The sequence below is a fragment of the Calidris pugnax genome, unplaced genomic scaffold (genome assembly GCF_001431845.1).
Source record: "Calidris pugnax isolate Ruff unplaced genomic scaffold, ASM143184v1 scaffold125, whole genome shotgun sequence".
In the NCBI taxonomy this organism is placed as follows: domain Eukaryota; kingdom Metazoa; phylum Chordata; class Aves; order Charadriiformes; family Scolopacidae; genus Calidris; species Calidris pugnax.
Window position 1 is genome coordinate 663,579 of NW_015090906.1, and position 20,557 is coordinate 684,135.

Sequence of the window (20,557 nt, forward strand, 5' to 3'; positions counted from 1 at the left end):
AGACCATCAAGTTCCAACAACCCTGCCATGGGCAGTGACACCTCCCACCAGACCAGGTTGCTCAAAGCCCCATCCACCCTGGCCTTGAACCCCTCCAGGGATGGGGCAACCACAGCTTCTCTGGGCAACCTGGGCCAGTGTCTCACCACCCTCACAGTCAAGAATTTCTTCCTGATATCTCATCTAAATCTCCCCTCTTTCAGTTTAAAACCATCACTCCTCCTCCTATCACTACAATCCCTGATAAAGAGCCCCTCCCCATCTCTCCTGTACCCCCTTCAGCTACTGGAAGAAGCCATAAGGTCTCCCCAGAGCCTTCTCTTCTCCAGGCTGAACAACCCCAACTCTCTCAGCCTGTCCTCACAGCCGAGGTGCTCCAGTATCTTATCATCTTTGTGACCTCCTCTGGACCTGTTCCAACAGGTCCATGTCCTTCCAGAGCTGGACACAGCACTCCATAGTCCAGGATTCCAGAAGGACCCGTCAACACTGCTGCAGAGGTACTGCTGTTCTTGTAATTTAAGAAAACCCACATGCTTTCAGCCTAAGACTTTCAACCCGCACCACTAACCAAGTTTCAGTATTTCCCTGTTTCTGCAGAATAAGACATCACCGTTTCCACGAGCGCCTTCCCCGATCCCAGTCAAGACACAAAACGGTAAAGATTTGTGGCGGCCAGAAATACTGTACATGGTCATGGGAGGTCCTAATTATTTTCTCTGCAATGCCCAGCAGACTGAAATTTTCTCCAGATGTATAAAAATGGGATTTGAAAGCCTCAAGAGCCAAGATTACTTCCCCCAAGCCCAGAAGGTTTATATTAAAAATGTCGTTACGAAAAAGAAAAAAAGCCAAATCAGATGCATTCAAGATCAAAACCTCTTTGCACCGAGGCTGGCTGTATTTTTCAACTGAGAAATATATAAACCTTTTTCTTTTCTTTTTTTTTTTTCCTCCTGATAAATACCACATGAAAGATTAGCCATTAAAGTCTTCATATTTACAGAAATAACCAAGATTCAAATTCAACTGCTTCCCTCTAATCATCTCCCCACATCAGTCTCCAATGGGAAAGCAGCCAAAAAAGCTCCACAGATGCTCCTTGCGGGGCTGAGTCTCACCTAAAACTCTAAGATAAGGGAAACAGTTCGGTCTCTATAGTTCCCCAAATAACAAACTGAAATAAAAGGGTGGTGTTCATTGTCCCCTGGTCATCGTCCTGGTCATACCCCTTTCAAAAAAACCCTCCCTTCTGCTCTATATTGGACGCGTTCGGCATAAAGCACAGATTTAAAAACAAATCTAAATAAATGGGGCTTGTAAAAAAGGAAGCTGTAGAAAAATTGCCGCTTTGTGCTTTTCTGCAAAGCCCACCCCAGGTTCCTGTCGGTGTTAAAACACAAATTCTGTCTCTTCATCCTCTCTGGGTCTTGGGAGATCAAAACATGAGCCAGGCCTTGGACCCTGCAGAGCCTCATAAAGCGTTGTACTCCACACATTTCGACGGGTCTGTTGGGAAGTGCTTCTGGCAAATGGTCATGAGCCTCTTCAGCCCCTAGGAATTAACAGAACAAGGACAATCCTGTAATAAAACTGCAGCTGTCAAACAAACTTAAGAGTCTACAGTATTTTCAAGCTCAACAAGAAGAACTAAAAATAAAAAGCTGGGGTTGAGTTGGGTTTTTGGGGGTTGTTTTTCATCCTTTAAGTTTTATTAATCTTTCTCCCCGCAAAGTTCCAAGTTATCTCCAATATTAGAGGAGTCCGTGGCATAACCAAAGCCACCACAGATTTAGTCCCACGTGACAGATTCCAAGTGAAGAACCACAGTAACACTTCAATCCCTCCTCCCCATCCAGGAAGAACACAATACTACCACAATAAAAGATACTTTAAAGAAACCTGAACATTAAGAGTGATTTTATAGAGCAAAAAGCAATTTCTGACACCAAAACAAGCTGCACAGCTATGAAAAGAACCAGAGATTCCTCTGGAGGAGAGTTGTCCTTCCTCCCCACGGTGGTACCACACCTGACTTGCACCATGGAGGCAAACTGGAGAAGTTATCAAGATGACAGACAGAATGTTGACTTTTCTCTTCAGTTCTTTCAAGGCATCGATTGCAAAAAAACCAATATGACAGAAACCCTGTGATTATTTTCTTTCAAATCAGGCATGAAAGCAAAACCAGCACCATAATGACCCCTTGTTTGGGATGTTACGATCCCAGGTTCATTGTAAATCAGAAACATCTTGGCTTGATGTAACTGCTGGGAGCACAGATAATATTCCGTGCTCCAGCTCAAACCAGACAAGCTAGACAAGCCCTGGTATTTAAAACCAACACGGAGAACACACGTGTTTAAAGCCAGCCCTGCCCTGGTGCTTCAGTAAGTTGTATAATTCAGAAGCACAGATCACAGCTACGAAATAAACAGTGGGAAGATGAACACCAAGATCTCCTTCGCCAACAGATGTAACCCCAAAAGCAGAGAAGGGACAAACCAGGGAATTTACGTATGTCGTTATCTGCCACAAGGCACATTAAGAGCAATCAAGCAACACCACAGAGTGGAGATCTTTCTGCTAGAAGGGTGGCAAATGGACACAGGCAGCCAGTTAGTCACCAAAGCTGGAGAAGAAGCATTATGGCCACGTTGAGGACCACAAAAATCTTCCGTCGGAGTCCAAACTCCTTTTTTAACACAGACTAACAACAAAACTGTTTGGTTTAACATAAGCTGTTTCATCCGTTAAATACTTCCAAGCAAGTACTGCACTCACTGGAGACTGTCTCAGAAGATGCATAGTACACAGGCCAATCTTCACCTTACAAAAAAATTGCTCAAATGTAATTTGTTCACAGTGCCTGGAGCTTCCCCTGACTTCACGATGGTGTTTTCACAGGTTATCATATTAAAAAATAAGGTTGAAGAGAAACCAAACGTTATCCTTGTAGCCCCAATACAAAGAGACTTGAGGTAGGAAGAGAAGTTGCATTTTACAACAATCTGTTCTCAGACACCTGCAGAAGTTGAAAAGCAACACGAGTCCTTCCGCCACAGCGGAAAGGTCCTGTCAGAAGCTCTGAGCCTCATGATGCTGCTCTAGAGGGTTCAGAGTGAAGCCAGGTCTTTATCTCAATGAAACTGCAACTGGCAAGAGGCAAACAGATTTAACAATACAAGGAGAGAAGGCTTGTTTCCTGAAACATCAGAGAAGAAAAGCACCACTGCTATTAATTCCACAAATGACATGAGTATGAAGTTCACGACATGAGTATGAATATGCATACGAGGAACTGACCCAGGAATTTTGGGCCCACACTGTTAAAGGGACATGTTGGGAGAACAAATGCATTTACTGAGTTGCAGGAATAGTCAAGATTCCACACACAATGTTAAAACCATGAGTTATGCAGTGAAGGAACTCTGGAGAATAAAGGACATCTTCACAGCTACTTTGTAGCTCATGCAGGATCACAACAGTTAACACGTAGAAAAATCCCTCAGACTCCATTCCTAGCCCAGCGCTGAAGTTCCTTCAGGTCCAGGATGAACTACCTATCAAATGGATGTTATATTTGACCCAAACTAAGGCAACTGACCATTCCTAGGACCTTTTTACCACATCACCTGTACCTATGAAACCAGTATTTCTCAAAGATCCCCTAACTTTAAAAGCAAATCCCTTGGATTTCCAAAGCTAACATTACCTGTATATACTTCCTTTGAGTTTCATCGTTGAGAACGTGGGCTACGTGCTTGGAGAAGATCTTTTCACGACCCGTTCGAGCGTGGATGCCGACCATGGTGACACCGATAGGCCAGGGAGCGTTTCCGATCGCCATCTGAAGATAGGCATCGTTTGCCTGAAGGAACAGAGAGCGTGGACACTCAGTGAAACAGGAAGGACATCAGAAAGCTGAGCGTTTTTGCATTGCTGGATACAGTAACAACACATACTCCTGTCTCTCTGAATTAAGTTTCATAGCACAGTGGGGGTGCATCAAGAAGAGCGTGGCCAGCAGGTCGAGAGAGGTCATCCTGCCCCTCTGCTCTGCCCTGGGGAGGCCCCATTTGGAGCACTGGGACCAGTTCTGGGCTCCCCAGTTCAAGAAGGACAGGGAACTGCTGGAGAGGGCTACAAAGATGATGAGGGGCCTGGAGCATCTCTCCTACGAGGAGAGGCTGAGGGACTTGGGGCTTTTTAGTCTGGAGAAGACTGAGGGGGGATCTGATCAATGCCTATAAATACTTAGAGGGAGGGTGTCAAGAGGATGGGGCCGGTCTTTTTTCAGCGGTGCCCAGGGATAGGACAAGAGGTAACGGTCACCAACTTAAACATAGTACGTTCCATCTAAACATGAGGAGGATTTTCTTTAATTTGAGAGTGGCAGAGCCCTGGAACAGGCTGCCCAGAGAGGTGGTGGAGTCTCTGTCTCTGGAGACATTCAAAACCTGCCTGGACATGTTCCTGTGCAACCTGCTCTGGGTGGACCTGCTCTGGGAGAGGGGTTGGACTAGATGATCTCCAGAGGTTCCTTCCAACCCCTTATCCTGTGATTAACCAATTTTACAACACATCTTCCTAACACAATTCATGTTTATGCTGAACTCTGAGGGAAGCAAAGACTTAAGACTTTCCCTGATGAAAACAAGCACTGGAAAAGGTAGTCAAATATTGATTAAAACTATAGTTTATCAGGACTATTTTCAACTCGTCCTTCTCAGGTTCCTATAAGTTTTTCTGCTATAATCACCTTTATAACCCTTGTCGTTTTGATCGCAGACTGGACCAGGGAGCTGGTCTGTAAGCACAACCCACCGCAGGCCGATGTCATGTGTGCACAACTGAGGTCACCCTATAGACATGGGTGGCACTGTGACCTGACAGCTCTCAGGGAGAGGAGCTAGCTGAGAACCACCTCTCAAAACGGGGTTAAACAAGCACATTTATAACAATGTTTATGAACAGAACCTGAAATTTCCTGATCAAGAGAGCAGATCCCATTCCTTAACATGAAGCTGTAGCAGACAACGTCCCTGGGGAAGAACAGGGATGAAACTTGAAGGGAAAACTAATAGAAAGAGAAGCAGAAAGGAAGAGAAGTACAGAGCTTAAAAACAACCATGACAACTGAGAACCAGGAGTCAGGGGGACAGACACATACATGGAACTACAGAAACAGCTTCAAGAAGGACTCAGAGCAGGACATTCCTCCACTATCAGCAAGCAGCGACGAGAGTTCATTTATTGTCTCCTATTTAGCACCAGACAATAAGAAGTAACAAACACGACCAGCGGGTGCAAATTCTTCCCATTTGGCACTGAGCAAACTGGGAGGTGAATAATGAACACGGCAGGGGGTTACTGGCAGAGCTGAGGGGAAACCTGAAGAAGGGACAGGACTTAATCTTCACCTACATGAGGCAGAATCCAAACAGTCTTAATCAAATACCTACTTGCTGACTTCAATATGGTTTTATGATGAAACATAGTATGTCAGCATGCAAGTAAAGACCCTTCCAGGACTGTCACAACAGGGTTAATTAAGGTTGAGCAGACAATTTGCATTCTGGCATTTGCTTACTGTCACACGTTGATTTCAAAATTTAAATCTTTTGAGCATTTCACCTAACAAAGCAGTAAGAATTTGTGGCCGACTATTCACTAAGCTACACAAAGCAAACAAGCACAGAAGACAACAGGAGGCAGGAGGAGGCAAGTCTCACAGGAAGCAAAGTGATATGAGCATCTTTAAAAGCACAAGGCTCTTTAGTCTAATTAAACAAAAAAAAAAACCCACCCAAAACTTCCAAATGTGTACTCAACTCCTCCAAAATCAGTCCATGAAGTTTACATAAAGCCAAGCGCCTCCGGGAGAGAGGAGCACAGCTGATTAACCCACAGTATGTACCACACTCCTGCACACTCATGGCTTTGTTTGAGAAGGCAGTGGAAAGGGAATTTAAACGTTAACGATGAAAACCAGGAGAAAGGAAAAAAAAAAAAAAGGGCCCCAAAACAAAACCCCACTATCATACAACCCACACGTTCAGTTCTACTTTCAAACAATTTGGATTAAACTTGCCTTAGGCCATCCAAAGCTATTTTTCAATAACAAAAGCAGGTTAGCTTGCTTAACTTGACAAATTATCCCAAGTCCTCACAAGAATAATAAGAAATACTAGAAATGTAAAGGCAAAACACAGCTCAATTTCCTCTGCATACACAAGCTGCTTAAGCAAACGCTGTCCGTATTTGAGTTCCACTTCTGAAGGCAGCTACAAACAAAACCTAACCCTGCCTTTGATCTTGAGTGCCAAAGTACTTCTGCCTCCTCCAGAAAGCAGACTTTGTCCAAAAAACTTATTAACTTACCTCAGCCTTACCAGGCCAGCTAATGTGAGCACAGCCAAAGAAAGGAACATTGTCTCATATTCAGTAACTCAGTTCACCTCAATTAATTCCTAATTAATTAATCAACACCGTATTACTATTAATTCAATACCTTCATTTAACCTTCCAATATCACGTTACCCAGGCAGGATTCCTCTGCAACTTAACTCTTAACCATCTCTTGAGAAAAATTCTGCTGCTGCTTGCAAAGCTCTGCAGCTTCACCAGCCTCAAAAGATCTTCTGACAGGCTGTGGATCAAACACTACCTGGAGCCCAACCTTTAGGAGCCATTTTTCATATCTCTTGTTTGTACTTCCAGCTATGTATCTTCAAAATGCAAAATAAATGGGCAATGTTGAAGCAGTAAATTCAATCTATTAGAACACGACAGCCTGAACGTGCTGAAAGAGTGCAAATAAACATACCTTCACATATTCTCTTTGCAGCATGAATTTAATAATATCTGTTATTGATTCTTTGATGTCTGCAGGAAGTGTCTACAGGAGAAGAAGAAAGAAAAAAAATAATCTTTAGTTCAGAACAGCAGCTCAGAAAAATCATCCTACTCAGCATTTGTGCAACGTTTAGCATCTACACAAGCTGGAGGACTCTAACAAAGGAAAACACCTTTGTTATTTAGATGAAGGATCTGAAGCACCAGAGGTTAAGTGGTTACACCTGGTAGCTCCTGGCAAAGTGCAAAATACAATCCCAATTCCCTGTCTTGTTTGCAGCCCAGCAAACAGCAACAACCTGGAAAAGCAGCGGGTAGGCAGAAGAATACACTGGTCAGGATAAAAAGGTCAGAACCAGGAGTCCTGGGCTTTAGACAGAGAAACTCTGACCAGCTCACTTACCCTCTCTTCTTCAGAGAAAATAATGTTACCTTAGGAAAAGGCACTAACCACCGGGTACTCTGGAAGCAGAAGTTCAAGTCAGTCTTACAGGATTAATGACATTTAAAAGTGATTCACCCTTTTCCGAAGTTTCCTGAAGAGTGGCCTCAGGTAGGATTCTGTCTGCTTTTGGGTGGCGCTGTTCAGCTTCCCCTGCACTCCCCGCTTCACGTAGTCTTCTCTGGCGTTCAGCTCCTTCGCCCAAACGCCCAGGAGAAACTGCCAGGAACAAGCACATTTATGTCATAGTGCCATCTACTGACAATGCAAATAGGAACAGTGGTTTGAGCCACCACGGCAATGGGAGTTTTTCAAAGAAATATGAATTAAAAAGGCAAGAAGGCTCTTTCAGAGGGATAGGAAAAAACATATGGGTGAGGGTGGTGTGTATAAAAAGGCACGTAGCAGGAACACCCAAGGAAATATCAGTGCAGGGAGGGCGTAGGGGGACACAAAAGGAGAAGAAATCTAAATAGGAGATGCTGAAATTTCAGGGCAGTTTTTGCAAAGGAGCCTATGAACAGTAAAGATCACAGAGAAAATTCAACACAAAAGGCGGCAAATATGTCAAACACACCTTCACCCCACCTGGAAAACGATTTTTGCACTTTCTTTGTGTGACAGCCCAGACAAACTACACTAAAATGCCAACATATCTGAAATACACAAAGGAAAGCTTCAACCCTTGCTGTGACTTCTGATCATCACAGTAGTTACAGAGAGACCGGCTGACCCCATTGAGAGGCAATGCAGGCTTCTTGCCAGGAAACAAGGAAACAATTTTCTACTATCCACTTGAACCTGTTTCCTCACCAAAGCCAGCAGACTTCCTTTAAAATTCTCTTATTTCACATAACAGTACCAGGTGACGTTTCGTTTCAGTTTGCACTGTTCCTGGGGCAGGGAGAAGAGGACTCCACGGAGGTTTTTAATGCCATGGTAGCACACAGAAGCCATTACATATAACTGCCTTGGTTATCACATGGAAATAAAAACTATTTATTTTGTCTGGAGAAGTAGGACCGGATTTTGAAAAACATTACTCTCCCAACAGCTCTTTCCCAAGTCTAGCAGAAGTCACTATTGTGACTAACCAAGGTTGTGGAGTGACAAACTTTTAAAAAAAAGAAAACACATCTCAAGTATAATGTGAGAGTTTTCCTCTCCAAGCAGCTAGAACCAGCCCCTCTATTCACCAAATGTATCTGTGTCATAGTAAAAAATATAGCACAACTAGAGAATAATGTCTCTAGTAAACTAGAGTTTGTTACCTTCAAGAACTTGGTTATGATGTCCATATCATAGTGATCATCACCCCGTCCTAAGGACTCTCCCAAAGCCTAGAAGAGGAGAAAAAAGGCAATTGTTTCCACATTGTCTAGAAGTTTGTCGTCACCACCACAGCAGAGTAGGGTTCACTGCATCGTGAACTGTAATCCAAAACACTAGTGAAAAACAGAATGAAACAGCTATATATGTTACTTAGTTTCATTAATCTATAAAAATATTTAAGTAAAAAATGCCAGTATGATTATTTCTTGAAAGTAAGCAGGACAGGAATTTTTCATTCATTAACTACTAAATTATTGGCGTAACTAGCAGCTGTCTCACAGGACTGTATTAAGGGGAATGTGGGTGCACTGCATTTTTGAGATCCCCAAAGCCATCAATTAACCTAATTATTTTGTTAAGCTATTTCACTTCTCTGATGTATTGGGGCTTTTTACCATTTTATCCAATTGTAACTGTGATATTGAGGGAAAAAAACTAAAAATAAAATAATAAAAAAGACCAAATAACATGCTCCAATACTCTAGTTTCCTACCAAACCCTTGAAACTGTTAATACTAACAGCATTTTTTAGAAACATTTTCTAGGAGGTATAGTCAGCCTAATGATTGTCCTCACAATTCAGCGCAAGCTTTTATGCTCAAGAGCATAAAGTTAAAGCAGCATAAAATTAAGACTGTGGTGTTTTCAAACTTTTCAAAAAATGATTAGTTCTATGGCTCAAATCAAGCCTGCCCTACTATCCCTATTTTGAGGACTAACAGATTGATTAAGTGCAGCCCCATTACAACTGGTATCCATGCTGGTACTACAGTTATTTCATACCGGAACCCCTGGCACCCTAAAAAAAAAGCCAGACTATCTCCTTATAATAATGTATTCACTTAAGCTTTCAGTTATAAATCAGATTATTTCTTAAACACACATTTGGAAGGATGATATGAAGATTAACTTCTGCAAAAGGTTTTGAAGAGTCTTCAGCTCAAATTAACTTGCTTTTCAAAACACAACCCTACAATACCAGGTGGTGAATGCACTTCATGGCACTCACTCTGTGCTCGCTCACACAAATACTGCAGTGTTCCTTCAGAACACACCAGTCATTTGCAATGAAGTTTCTGGGACATGTTGTCTCTACACTTCTTATATTTCTTATATCTGCCTACTTCTGACATCTATATCCTGGATATTTTTATATCAAACATTCCTTCTGTGTGTCTCTTTTTCAGAGTCCATTTTTCTTGTATAGGGAAAATCCATCAGCACCCTCTCAAACGCTCATTGGAAAGGCTTTAGAATTTATGACCAGGCAATGTATTTTTATTAAATTCTTTACTTCCAAACATCCTGCAGAGGGAATCCTAACTATCGCTTTCCTTGTGGGCAACTCCTGCCCCCTTCTTGATGAAGTGTTGTAAACAAAGACCACTTGAGTTGTCACATGTCTACTGTAGGCACCTGTGCTCTACTCAAGGCTTAGAAACCTAAACTTCCCAACAGAGCATATTTAAGGATCCTTCAGAATGCCTAAGTTAGATATTGAAAACAAGGTAACTTGGTCTAAACAATCCTGAAGCTTTCTCACAACAATATACTACATTTAAAAACCCTTAATTAAAATCTACCCATCACATACCTCCAGTTCTTCAATAGTAGTATTCTCCTCATGGACTTTCAAGTCATTCTGTGAATCATCATCTCCTGCTTCTTGGCCACCTACAATTTCGTTCAGATACTGCTGGTCGATCTTATCCAAGGCAGCCTTCAGATCATTTCTCAGGCCCTGAAAAAGATACAAAATTACTAATTTAAAACAAAACCACAAACCTCAATTAACTAAATGCAGTTCAGTATTGTCACTGTGAACATCCAACTTCCCTTTAAAAAAAGAAAGGAATTCTGTAAAACAGTTTAGCTTTGCTGTCTGAATTTAAATTGAATTCAAAGAAGAGTTTCTGGATTGTTTTCAGCACTTAACAAAGAGCAGGTGCAAGAACTTCTGCAATGGTCACACCTACGAAAAAGACTCTTTTACCACATTTTCACCAGAAAAGCATTCAGGGCTGAATCAACTTCTAGGACTTTCTTCAAGACATTTTATGCAAGCAACGCATCGAACCACTCCAAACCAAACAGAAAACAGCCCATAACCATCATCAGCTCTACAAAACTTCACATCTGCCCTGAAAAAAAGCTGTAAGTAAAGTAAATAACACTCCTTCAGCACTATCACATAAACCATTTATGCAGTTCGCCTTTATTACCAATGATTTAAACAAGCAGAATGTTTTAAAAACCCCTACTCTAGAATAGGTGATTAAAAAAATACTCAGTTAGAAACCATATATATATTAAATAGAAGAAACTTGGCTTAGACACAGTTAGAGGATTTGCATTCTTATCTTGAGACATAAAACATAAAGCTCTGTAAAGGAGTATGACATTTCTCACCCTAAGATAAATTCAGGCACTCCACTGGGAATAGATATGCACAGTTATTTCCCCTCTTCCATCATCATACTTGACTGTCTGGAGCGGTTCTATTAATCATTTAGTAGTCTAAAAATATCTAAACCACAAGCTAGTTATATTAACGATCTACTTTTTAAGCAACATGAAGTAACAGGAGTGACTGAAACATTTAACACAAAAATCCAATACAATCCTACTTATGAGCTGCTATTTCCTGATACTCCTACTACTGTCATCGATGCCACTCACGGGGGAGAAGCTTTCACTAGCAGATTTATTATTTTTTAAAAGAAAAATTTCAGATTTGTTTATCTTTTTTAAAAAGACTTGAATGGCAAAAGGCTCTCCTTTTCTGGGCAGCCCCAGCAAAGAAACGTCTAACAATTCAGTTTGCTACAAATTAGAGAAGAAAATCAAAATCTTCACTCTCTCAGCCGAGTTGCAAATTTGGTCAATAGTGAACATAAAACCAATTGCATCTCCTCACTTAATTGATCAATTCTTAAGACAGAAGGAATAAATCAATAAACTATGATACATGTCCCTGCCCATAGCAGGGGGGTGGAACTCGATGGTCTTTAAAGTCGCTTCCAACCCAAACCATTCTATGATCTATTAGTAATTTTTCTGAATCGTTGGCTACTTTAAAGGGAAGGGGAGGAAAAAAATGAAGTTTCCCTTACAGCTTGTGAATCAAGGGATTTGAAAAATCATTTGCATTCCAGAAAAACAGGATGCAGTGCTCCTCTTGCCTACCTGCACCCTCTCAGAGATGCACACAGGTTATTTTTAACAGTAAATGACTGTCTTCTCTGCTGGTTAAAAAGCGGGTAACAGCGCAGGCCGGGCTGTTACTGCCACCTGGAGGCCCTTCTTCCACTAAAAAGGCCCAGAAGGTTTTGAGAGTTGAACATAAGGAATTGTCATTGTGCCCAAAACTATGACGTTTAACATACTTTCTCAGTGCAGACATTTCTCTTTGCTCTGAACTACCCCACCCTCCTGAAAATTATCAGTTACCGAGACTTATTTTGGGTGTCTTTTATAGGGCTCCCCCTTGGTTATCCCACTACAAACCAGTAACTAACAACTATCCTGTCTTACCTTGTTGACCTCAGGTGCAAGAATTTCTATCTTCCGCAAACGCTGAAACGCATCATAATCCGTTTCTCCGAACAGCCTGATGGGCTCACCCCTCTCTCGTAACCTCCTGATAACCTGAAAAGAACCAAAGCACCCCCTTACGCAACCTTGTAAAGGAAGCAAAATAAAATCCAGAATGAGGGATTTATTTACTTTGCTTAGAATAACAAGCTGAGCCGGGCGGGAGAGGAAATGGCAGTATTTTAAGCAGTAGAAAAATGTTCCAGACACTTCACAATCTAAATATAAAATTCCCACGGTATTTCAGTGAAAGGTCATTCCAAATATTACCAATCTAAATTTTGCATAAAACCCCAAGCCACTTGGTACAGCCTAACTTCTTCCTGCTCTGACTTGTTTAAACAAATACACACAAGCCATCTCTCTGATGGAGCTTAAAAACCATTTTCAAAATCACAAAGGAACTTGAAGACAAATCTCACTCACCTACTTGTCCAGGGCCATAAAGACACTCCCTAACCAGGCCACAGGTTCTCCCAGCACATCTGCAAGATCATTTGCTGAAAATTCTCATCCTTAAGCATTTGGCAAATATTAGGTCCCATAATCCAATGCCATCATTACTTTAAAACCAGATATAGCAGAGGTATAACATCCTCCCTCGGCTGATTTGCAAAGTCACGGGCAGAGCCAAAAACTGAACTTTATTCTCCCAATTCCTTATCATTGCTTCTAAATCTCTTCGTATTTACCATTACACATTTAGTTTATCAAGCAAGAGGCTATTGATATATGAACCACCACGCAATACTCTGGTAATCAAGAGAAGGGCTTACATTTCTTTTCATGCCTCCACTTCATTGTGCCAACAGACTGGTTGGACAACAAGAAACTAAATGAATTCTGACATTAATTTGTTTATTCAGTTCAAGTGTTTTGCTGTATGTAGGCAAGCATTTGCCTTGCAAGTGTATCACAAAACAAGGGGTGGATGGAGCAGAATAACACCTAAATCTTGACCAAAATATGCACCCAAGTGGATCAACAGCACAGAGACAGTGTGCTTTACACAGGACATACAGACCAAACCCCAAACCAAGTGTGAAACCAACAGCCCACATGACAGCTGTGATATACTACTGTAAAAAACAGTAAGTATCTTGCAAAATTGAGGGGATGTGACATCCATGGATGAACTCAGCTGTAAATTTCAGTATTTCCAAAATCAGAACTTATTGTGTCCTTCTGAACTTCCTGTTTCCCTTCTGCTTTGGGGTACAGATCTGCTTGTGAACTCAATCACACGGATATTTTTACTCTTAGAAAGGACAAAGAACACACCAGCTGCTCTGGCTTCAGGACCTTTTCTTCTAGAAATCCATGCGAACTTCCAAAACTTTCTAAATTTGGGTTCAGACCAATGAACTACACAGACAAGAAGCCAGGGGAAAAAGTCTTGGAAGAAGTAATAGTGAGATCTTCAATATTATTCAAGGGTAATACTGAATTCAGGGCACTATTCTAAATGTCATCCGAAAGAGCTGTAAAATGTTGTAGTGCATCTGTCCAAATCCGTATGACAAAGAGGCCCTACCCATATGTACCTCCCTGAGCATTCAATTGGACAGTAGATCTTTGATGAGAGAAGATGATTATTAACTGCTGACTCTAAAAATGGAGGCTTATTATTTACACTCTGCCATACAAAGTACACTTCACTAGAAAAAGCAGACCTAACAAATTTCAGATGCATTTGCTGTAAACTTAAGTAGACTTTTTATGATGATTGATTTTACCTCCTGTCTAGAAAGGGTCATTGGTAACTTTTCCTCTGCCAGTTCAAGTTCCAGCACTGGATTTGATGAAGTCAGTGGCTTCTCCTCCTCCTCTTGTTGCTGCACCTACATTCAACAGACGTAGTTACTAGTGTGTCGATGGAAATAAACCCATATATTGATAGCAGTGTGAAGATACAGAACTCTGGAGCACAGATTTTGATATGACAATATAAACCTTTAGTTTCATATTTTTATTGTCTAAAATTGAATTTCACAGAACAACAAAGGCTTTGAAAAGTATCAGTAATTAACTAACACTTTTGCAAGCTGCAGGAAATAGTCTCCGTAGCAAATGGAAAGGACAATTGCTCAAGTTTGGCAATGGCTTCAGCAGACAGATGTCAGCACTGGTGCCAAAAATAGCAAATCCACCCTCTGCCTGTTGATTCCTGCCCCTGCCGTATCCTCCTTACCCATGCAAAAGCATTTACATCGCTCTGCGATGAACCAGATGGGGGAAATCATTCAAACAGCAAATAATCTGGCAAACACAAAGAAAAGGTTCTCTTCCCAGCCCATTTAACCTCCTCATCCAGCTCACCAGGCGTAGCACATGCACGGACACAAGGGCAGAAATGAAAATGCAAGGGCAGGGAGAGAGTGGGGCTGCTTCTTTTAGTGTCAGCTTAAAACATTTACTACCTACAGCTTCAGTGAGCTGCGTACCGTTAGCAGTGATCAATGGCTTCCTCTGGGTTTTGAGAGGTGCTTGTTTAAGGTAACACATCCCTCTAACAAGCTTGCCATAGTTTCTTGAAAGTTTAAAAAAAAAAAAAAGACACCTACAATTCCTCATAGGGATAGGATCTCATTAACAACTCCTCTTAATCTAAAAGAAGGTCCCCGAATCAAACGGAGCTTTCCTTCTTCATTACTCAATATTTTAATAATGCAAAACAACTCTTTGATCAAAGTAACTTTGAGAGGGCGGTCATGTAACTATAGTTCCCTTTATAAGCTCAAATTTGACACTTCTGACAGCATGAGAAGATTGCTGTCGGTAATATTCCTGTAATAAGGAAACATTTCCAGCATTCACTCACATCTTGGTTTTTCCTAGATTCCTGATTAGAATTTATTTCCTTTCTGTTTCTGCTAAAAGGGAAATGCTCCATTTAATCCTTACAACACCCTGTAGCGTTTTCTGTGCAGGGGCAGTACACTGGCATTTCCAGTCTGTATTCGGGTTGATCAGCTTGATAAATGTACTAGAAGGACTTTTTTTAAGAAGCTTTTCTATTTTTTCAGGCCAACACACCCAGTCTTGCACTCTGGTGTCAATAGGACTCCATGTGGATGAACAGACTCACCCCTGTGGCGCCAGCCACAAAACTATATTCAGTGCTACACTAGCAAACAACAGCAATCAATCCTGAAACCACAGGTGTTTGGAACAAGCAAGGGAAGGACAATCAAATCAATGCTTAACACATAAAGGGAGAGGAAAAATAAAATGTCCATCGATGCAGGAAAGGGGGAACTGACAGGGGACAAAATATGGAAGAACTGTGTAAAAAATAATATATCTATAAGGAAATACACTCCCATGGCAGAAGGATACGTACAAATTTTAACTTACAAACATTCTTGAAATCATAAAGAGACAGCAGCATTGGGGGGAAAGATTTGATCCATTCTGTCAGCTGGACTCCGAGTTACAAGCAATATCTTTACCACAGTTATTTTGGTTTCAGTGCTTTCTTTTTCAAGCAAGTCAAATTATTACAACTTATGAAGTCTAAGCAAAGCAAAAAAGCACCTGAATTTAAAAAGAAATCAGTCTATATTCTACATCTCATTAACAGATCAAATGCAGAAATCTGGGAGGCTCTAAGAAGGTACTTAATTTAATTTAATGAAGCAACTTATTATAAAACCGTTTTCAGGGTTACATTTCAAACCAAAAGCTGGTGCTGCAGCAGCACAAACAACGGCATTTTAACCACATAAGGTTCTGAAGAATTCAAGCTAATGCTCCAAAAGCATCACGTAGTCACTTCCACTTGGAAGAGCGACCGGATTCACGGAACACTTTCTCATGACTACAGGCTGCAAGTTCCGAGAATCATTTTTGGCATCGTAGCATTGATGTTCAAATATTCTACAAGGTTTCAGAATAAGTCACTAACTGGGTAAAGTGCAATTGAAAACAAAGCTCCTGTTTGTGCCCAGTAACAGCAAACAAGATTACGAGCCTCTCTCTTCCCCAAGGGAATGCACACCCCCTCACGTACACGTACAATCAGGCAGGCAGGCAGACGCACACGCTTGTAAAAGAAAACAACATTCTTTCCATCTCCGTAAACTATTGCCCTGACACCATTACAAGGCAGATAAAGCCTTCCAGATCACTCATTTGTTTCAAAATGCGCCCCTGGGTTACCAATTGTCTTCTCATATTTTGCCAGCAAGAAAACAAATGCTGTTGCTGCACTCTTTCAATGCTGGATGGTTGATGGCCAAAACCCAAATACAAATATATACAGTACAAAAGTATATCTTTTTAATATGTGCCCACGCTATACTGATTTCTTTTGGACATTTTGACAAGACCGTGAAAATTATCTGAATGGATAAAATTACCCAAACGTATCCATTTTTTTCTGATAAGTGGGGGGGAGGTGGCTATATCAGACCCAATGTTCATGCCTAACAGCACAATTTCAAAAGAAAGGAAGACAAGCTTTGATCCCAAGCCACTTCATGCTTTCCACAAACAAACAAAAAAAAATAAATAAAAGAAATAAAAGCCAAACCATAACACAAACTTAAGTAGCTGTATATCATGCATGTCTTTTCCTGCATTGAAAATGGTTTTGGAAACTCATACCTCTCCAGGTGGCTTCTCATTTACAGGCTAATGTATAACATTAACAGATTGAACAAAGAACAACAATTATCATTAACAATGTTTATACTGTTGATAATAAAATGCAGACTTCAAAGTAAACATATACATTCCTGGAAGAACAATTACCATACCTTGTAGCCACATCTCTGAAAGTAGGCCTCCTCTTCTTTTTTAGCTAACTCACTGCGTTTGAAATATTTCTTATTTCCCTAAAAGAGAGGAAAACTGTTAACAGTTTACAGTTTCACCTAACTTGGTTAAAAATGGCTCAATCTTCCTTACTTGATTTGGTGAATTCAGCTACATCCTTTCACAGAGATGGCTACATTGTCATGTAAAGGGAACTAGTTGGAAGCACCTCTGAAAATCAGCAATAGAAAGTGACTGCAGCATGTATGTTTAAGCAGGCTTGAAAGTACAATGTGTTCACCAGCACTTTAAAAAAAAAAATAAACAAACCACCCTCTTTGTCATATAAGGCCATGGTACTTGTTAGGGTAAAGCTTCACCTCAAACCTGCACCTAACCCACACCCTCTTTGTCATGTAAGGCCATGGTACTTGTTAGGGTAAAGCTTCACCTCAAACCTGCACCTACACAGGAAAGTTGTTTAAACAAATCATACAAAACATGTCATTTGACATTCAATCAAGGAGGTGGGAGAAATCACCTTAGTACAGAGTGTTTTGTAAGCTTGTTCACCGCACCTATGAAGAAAAGTTTGATAAGACCTTCCAGACACACAACAGCTGACAAATGTGGTCACCCTGAAGCATTTCCCTTTAACTAACAGTTCCCTATGAACTATTATTTCTTTCTTCATGCTCTGCTGGCCTGATCTACAACAGTTTCTGATCACAGTTCTCCACTTCAACCACTAATGCCAAAAACAAAACTCAGACATCCATAAAGGCGCTCTGCTGGCTGTTTTTAAGCCAACCCACTCGGCACACACAGCCCCCTGTGACCCTACTACTGCTATGAAAGTTGCCCAGCAGTGGCGTGCAAAGGGATCCACACAAAGGCGGCAGAGATTTTTGTCGCCTGAAATAAAATAGCTATACCAGCTCCAAAAGGCCAAGGCACACAGCGAGGCCCTGAAGCCGCTTCTGCACCCCCAATTCTCCAGTGCTCCCAACCCCACACTCCTCCTCACTCTGCCAACAATGCTCCTCTCCCCCAAATCCTCACCCAGAGCCGTTTCTGACCCTCCCAAACCCCCAGTCTGGGCAGCCCTGGGTCCTCTCACCCCTAGGCCGCTTCCTCTCCGCCACCCCAGGCCTCACCGCCGTCCCCAGCCTCCACCTTAGGCCAGGCGGCTCCTGGGCTTCGGCCCGACCGTCCTCACCCCGACGAGCTCCTTCTCCTCCAGCTGCTGCCGCTTTCGGCTGATCTCCCGCTTCAGGATGTCCATGTCCGCCCCGGCCACCGCCACAGCCGCCGCCGGAAAATGGCGGAGCAAAACAATGGCGTCACTTCCGGGCGGCCGCAGGACAAGCCGGGCCCCCAACAGTGGTGAACAAAGGGATCCACACAAAGGCGGCAGAGATTTTTGTCGCCTGAAATAAAATAACTCCACCAGCTCCAAAAGGCCAAGGCACACAGCGAGGCCCTGAAGCCGCTTCTGCACCCCCAATTCTCCAGTGCTCCCAACCCCACACTCCTCCTCACTCTGCCAAACCAAAACTCAGACATCCATAAAGGCACTCTGCTGGCTGTTTTTAAGCCACTCAGCACACACAGCCCTCTGTGACCCTACTACTGCTATGAAAGTTGCCCAACAGTGGTGAACAAAGGGATCCACACAAAGGCGGCAGAGATTTTTGTCGCCTGAAATAAAATAACTACACCAGCTCCAAAAGGCCAAGGCGAGCAAAACAATGGCGTCATTTCCGGGCGGCCGCAGGACAAGACGGGCCGCAGGGCCACGGACGCAGCGCCCCCTGGCGGCTGGGAGGAGCGGTACCCGGGGAGGTGACAGTGGGCGACAGTGTGACTGTGAGACTGTGAGACTGTCCGACTGTGAACACGGGGAGCTGTAAGGGCTCAGCTGCACCGGAAGCGGTACCCGGGGGGTGTGACAGTGGGCGACAGTGTGACTGTGAGACTGTGAGACTGTCCGACTGTGAACACGGGGAGCTGTAAGGGCTCAGCTGCACCGGAGAGGGCCTGGGGCCGGTCACTGAGCCCAGGGATGGCGTGTTGGTTGTCACAGAATCAATCTCCATGGTTGGAAGGGGCCTTTGAGATCATGGCCTCTCCCCCAAATCCTCACCCAGAGCCGTTTCTGACCCTCCCAAACCCCCAGTCTGGGCAGCCCTGGGTCCTCTCACCCCTAGGCCGCTTCCTCTCCGCCACCCCAGGCCTCACCGCCGTCCCCAGCCTCCACCTTAGGCCGTTTCCCTGGCGTCCAACCGCACCGTGTCCTCTCCCGAGTAACAAGTGGCGGGAGGAGAAGAAACAGCCTCAAGTTGTGCTAGGGGGAGGTTTAGATTGGGTATTAGGAAAAAAATTCTGCACCAAAAGGGTTATCAAACGTTGGAACAGTGGTTGAGTCACCATCCCTGGAGGTGTTCAAAAGACGGGGTGCTGAGGGACATGGCTTAGTGGTGGGCTTGGCAGGGCTGGGTTAACGGTTGGACTCAGAGAATCGTCGTAGTATGGTTTGGGTTGGAAGGGACCTTAAAGACCATCGAGTTCCACCCCCCCTGCCATGGGCAGGGACACCTCCCACCAGACCAGGTTGCTCAAAGCCCCATCCAGCCTGGCCTTGAACCCCTCCAGGGATGGGGCAGCCACAGCTTCTCTGGGCAACCTGGGCCAGTGTCTCACCACCCTCACAGTCAAGAATTTCATCCTCATAGCTCATCTAAATCTCCCCTCTTTCAGTTTAAAACCATTACCCCTCATCCCAACACTCCACTCCTTCATAAAGAGTCCCTCCCCATCTCTCCTGTAGGCTCTTCAGGTAATGGAAGGGGCTATAAGGTTTTCTCAGAGCCTTCTCTTCTCCAGCCTGAAGAACCCCAACTGTCTCAGCCTGTCCTCACCGCAGAAGAGCTCCAGCCCTGTCTGATAAATTTATGGCCTCCCCTAGACTCCCTCCAACAGGTCCATGTCTTCTCATGTTGGGGGCCCCAGACCCAGACACAATGCTCCAGGTGGGGTCTCACCAGAACAGAGCAGAGGGGCAGAATCACCCCCCTTGCCCTGCTGGCCACGCTGCTGGGGATGCAGCCCAGGATACATTTGGCTTTCTGGGCTGTGAGCACCCATTGCTGGTTCAGCTTCTCATCCACCAACACCCCCAAGTCCTTCTCCTCAAGGCTGCTCTCAATCCATTCTCCACCCAGCCTGTGTTTGGGCTTGCCCCTACCCAGGTGCAGGACTTTGCACTTGGCCTGGTTGAACCTCACGGGGTTATGATTCGATGAGGCTGGTCACCGTCCCCAAGCAGCACGTGGGCCCGGCCACGTCGGGGTGAGGCTGCCACGTGGGAAGGTGGGATGGGAAGACACGGAAGGCTTTAACAACATCCCAAGGGAAATCAGAACCGTTTTGCTGACTCTGGGGTGCCCTCAGGTGAAGCGACGCCAGCGATCAGTGCAGGGTTTAATTGCAGGGCGCTCACAAGTGCCCCACTCCTTCAGCGGGTGCCAGCAATAAAAACCCCAAGAGATGGGAAAGGTTTGCACTCCTTGT

General features: G+C 43.4%; 1 protein-coding gene across 3 annotated transcripts; it reads right to left on the reverse strand.

The window, feature by feature from the left end:
• Positions 1 to 865: 865 nt before the first annotated feature.
• PRPF18 (pre-mRNA processing factor 18) lies at positions 866 to 18,311 on the reverse strand. Of its 3 annotated transcripts, XM_014949122.1 has the most exons (11): positions 18,204 to 18,311; positions 16,987 to 17,064; positions 16,835 to 16,861; positions 13,963 to 14,067; positions 12,167 to 12,280; positions 10,227 to 10,373; positions 8,572 to 8,640; positions 7,379 to 7,519; positions 6,830 to 6,901; positions 3,716 to 3,871; positions 866 to 1,555 (listed from the first exon to the last, which is right to left on the reverse strand). In XM_014949122.1, exons 1-11 carry the CDS (start codon positions 18,267 to 18,269, stop codon positions 1,475 to 1,477), a joined length of 1,056 nt encoding a protein of 351 aa, XP_014804608.1. In that variant the 5' UTR covers positions 18,270 to 18,311; the 3' UTR covers positions 866 to 1,474. The 3 variants fall into 3 exon arrangements, with proteins under 3 accessions (XP_014804608.1, XP_014804610.1, XP_014804607.1); XM_014949124.1 differs by lacking the exon at positions 16,835 to 16,861; XM_014949121.1 differs by lacking the exons at positions 16,835 to 16,861; positions 18,204 to 18,311 and adding an exon at positions 17,526 to 18,006.
• Between the last annotated feature and the right edge of the window lie 2,246 nt (positions 18,312 to 20,557).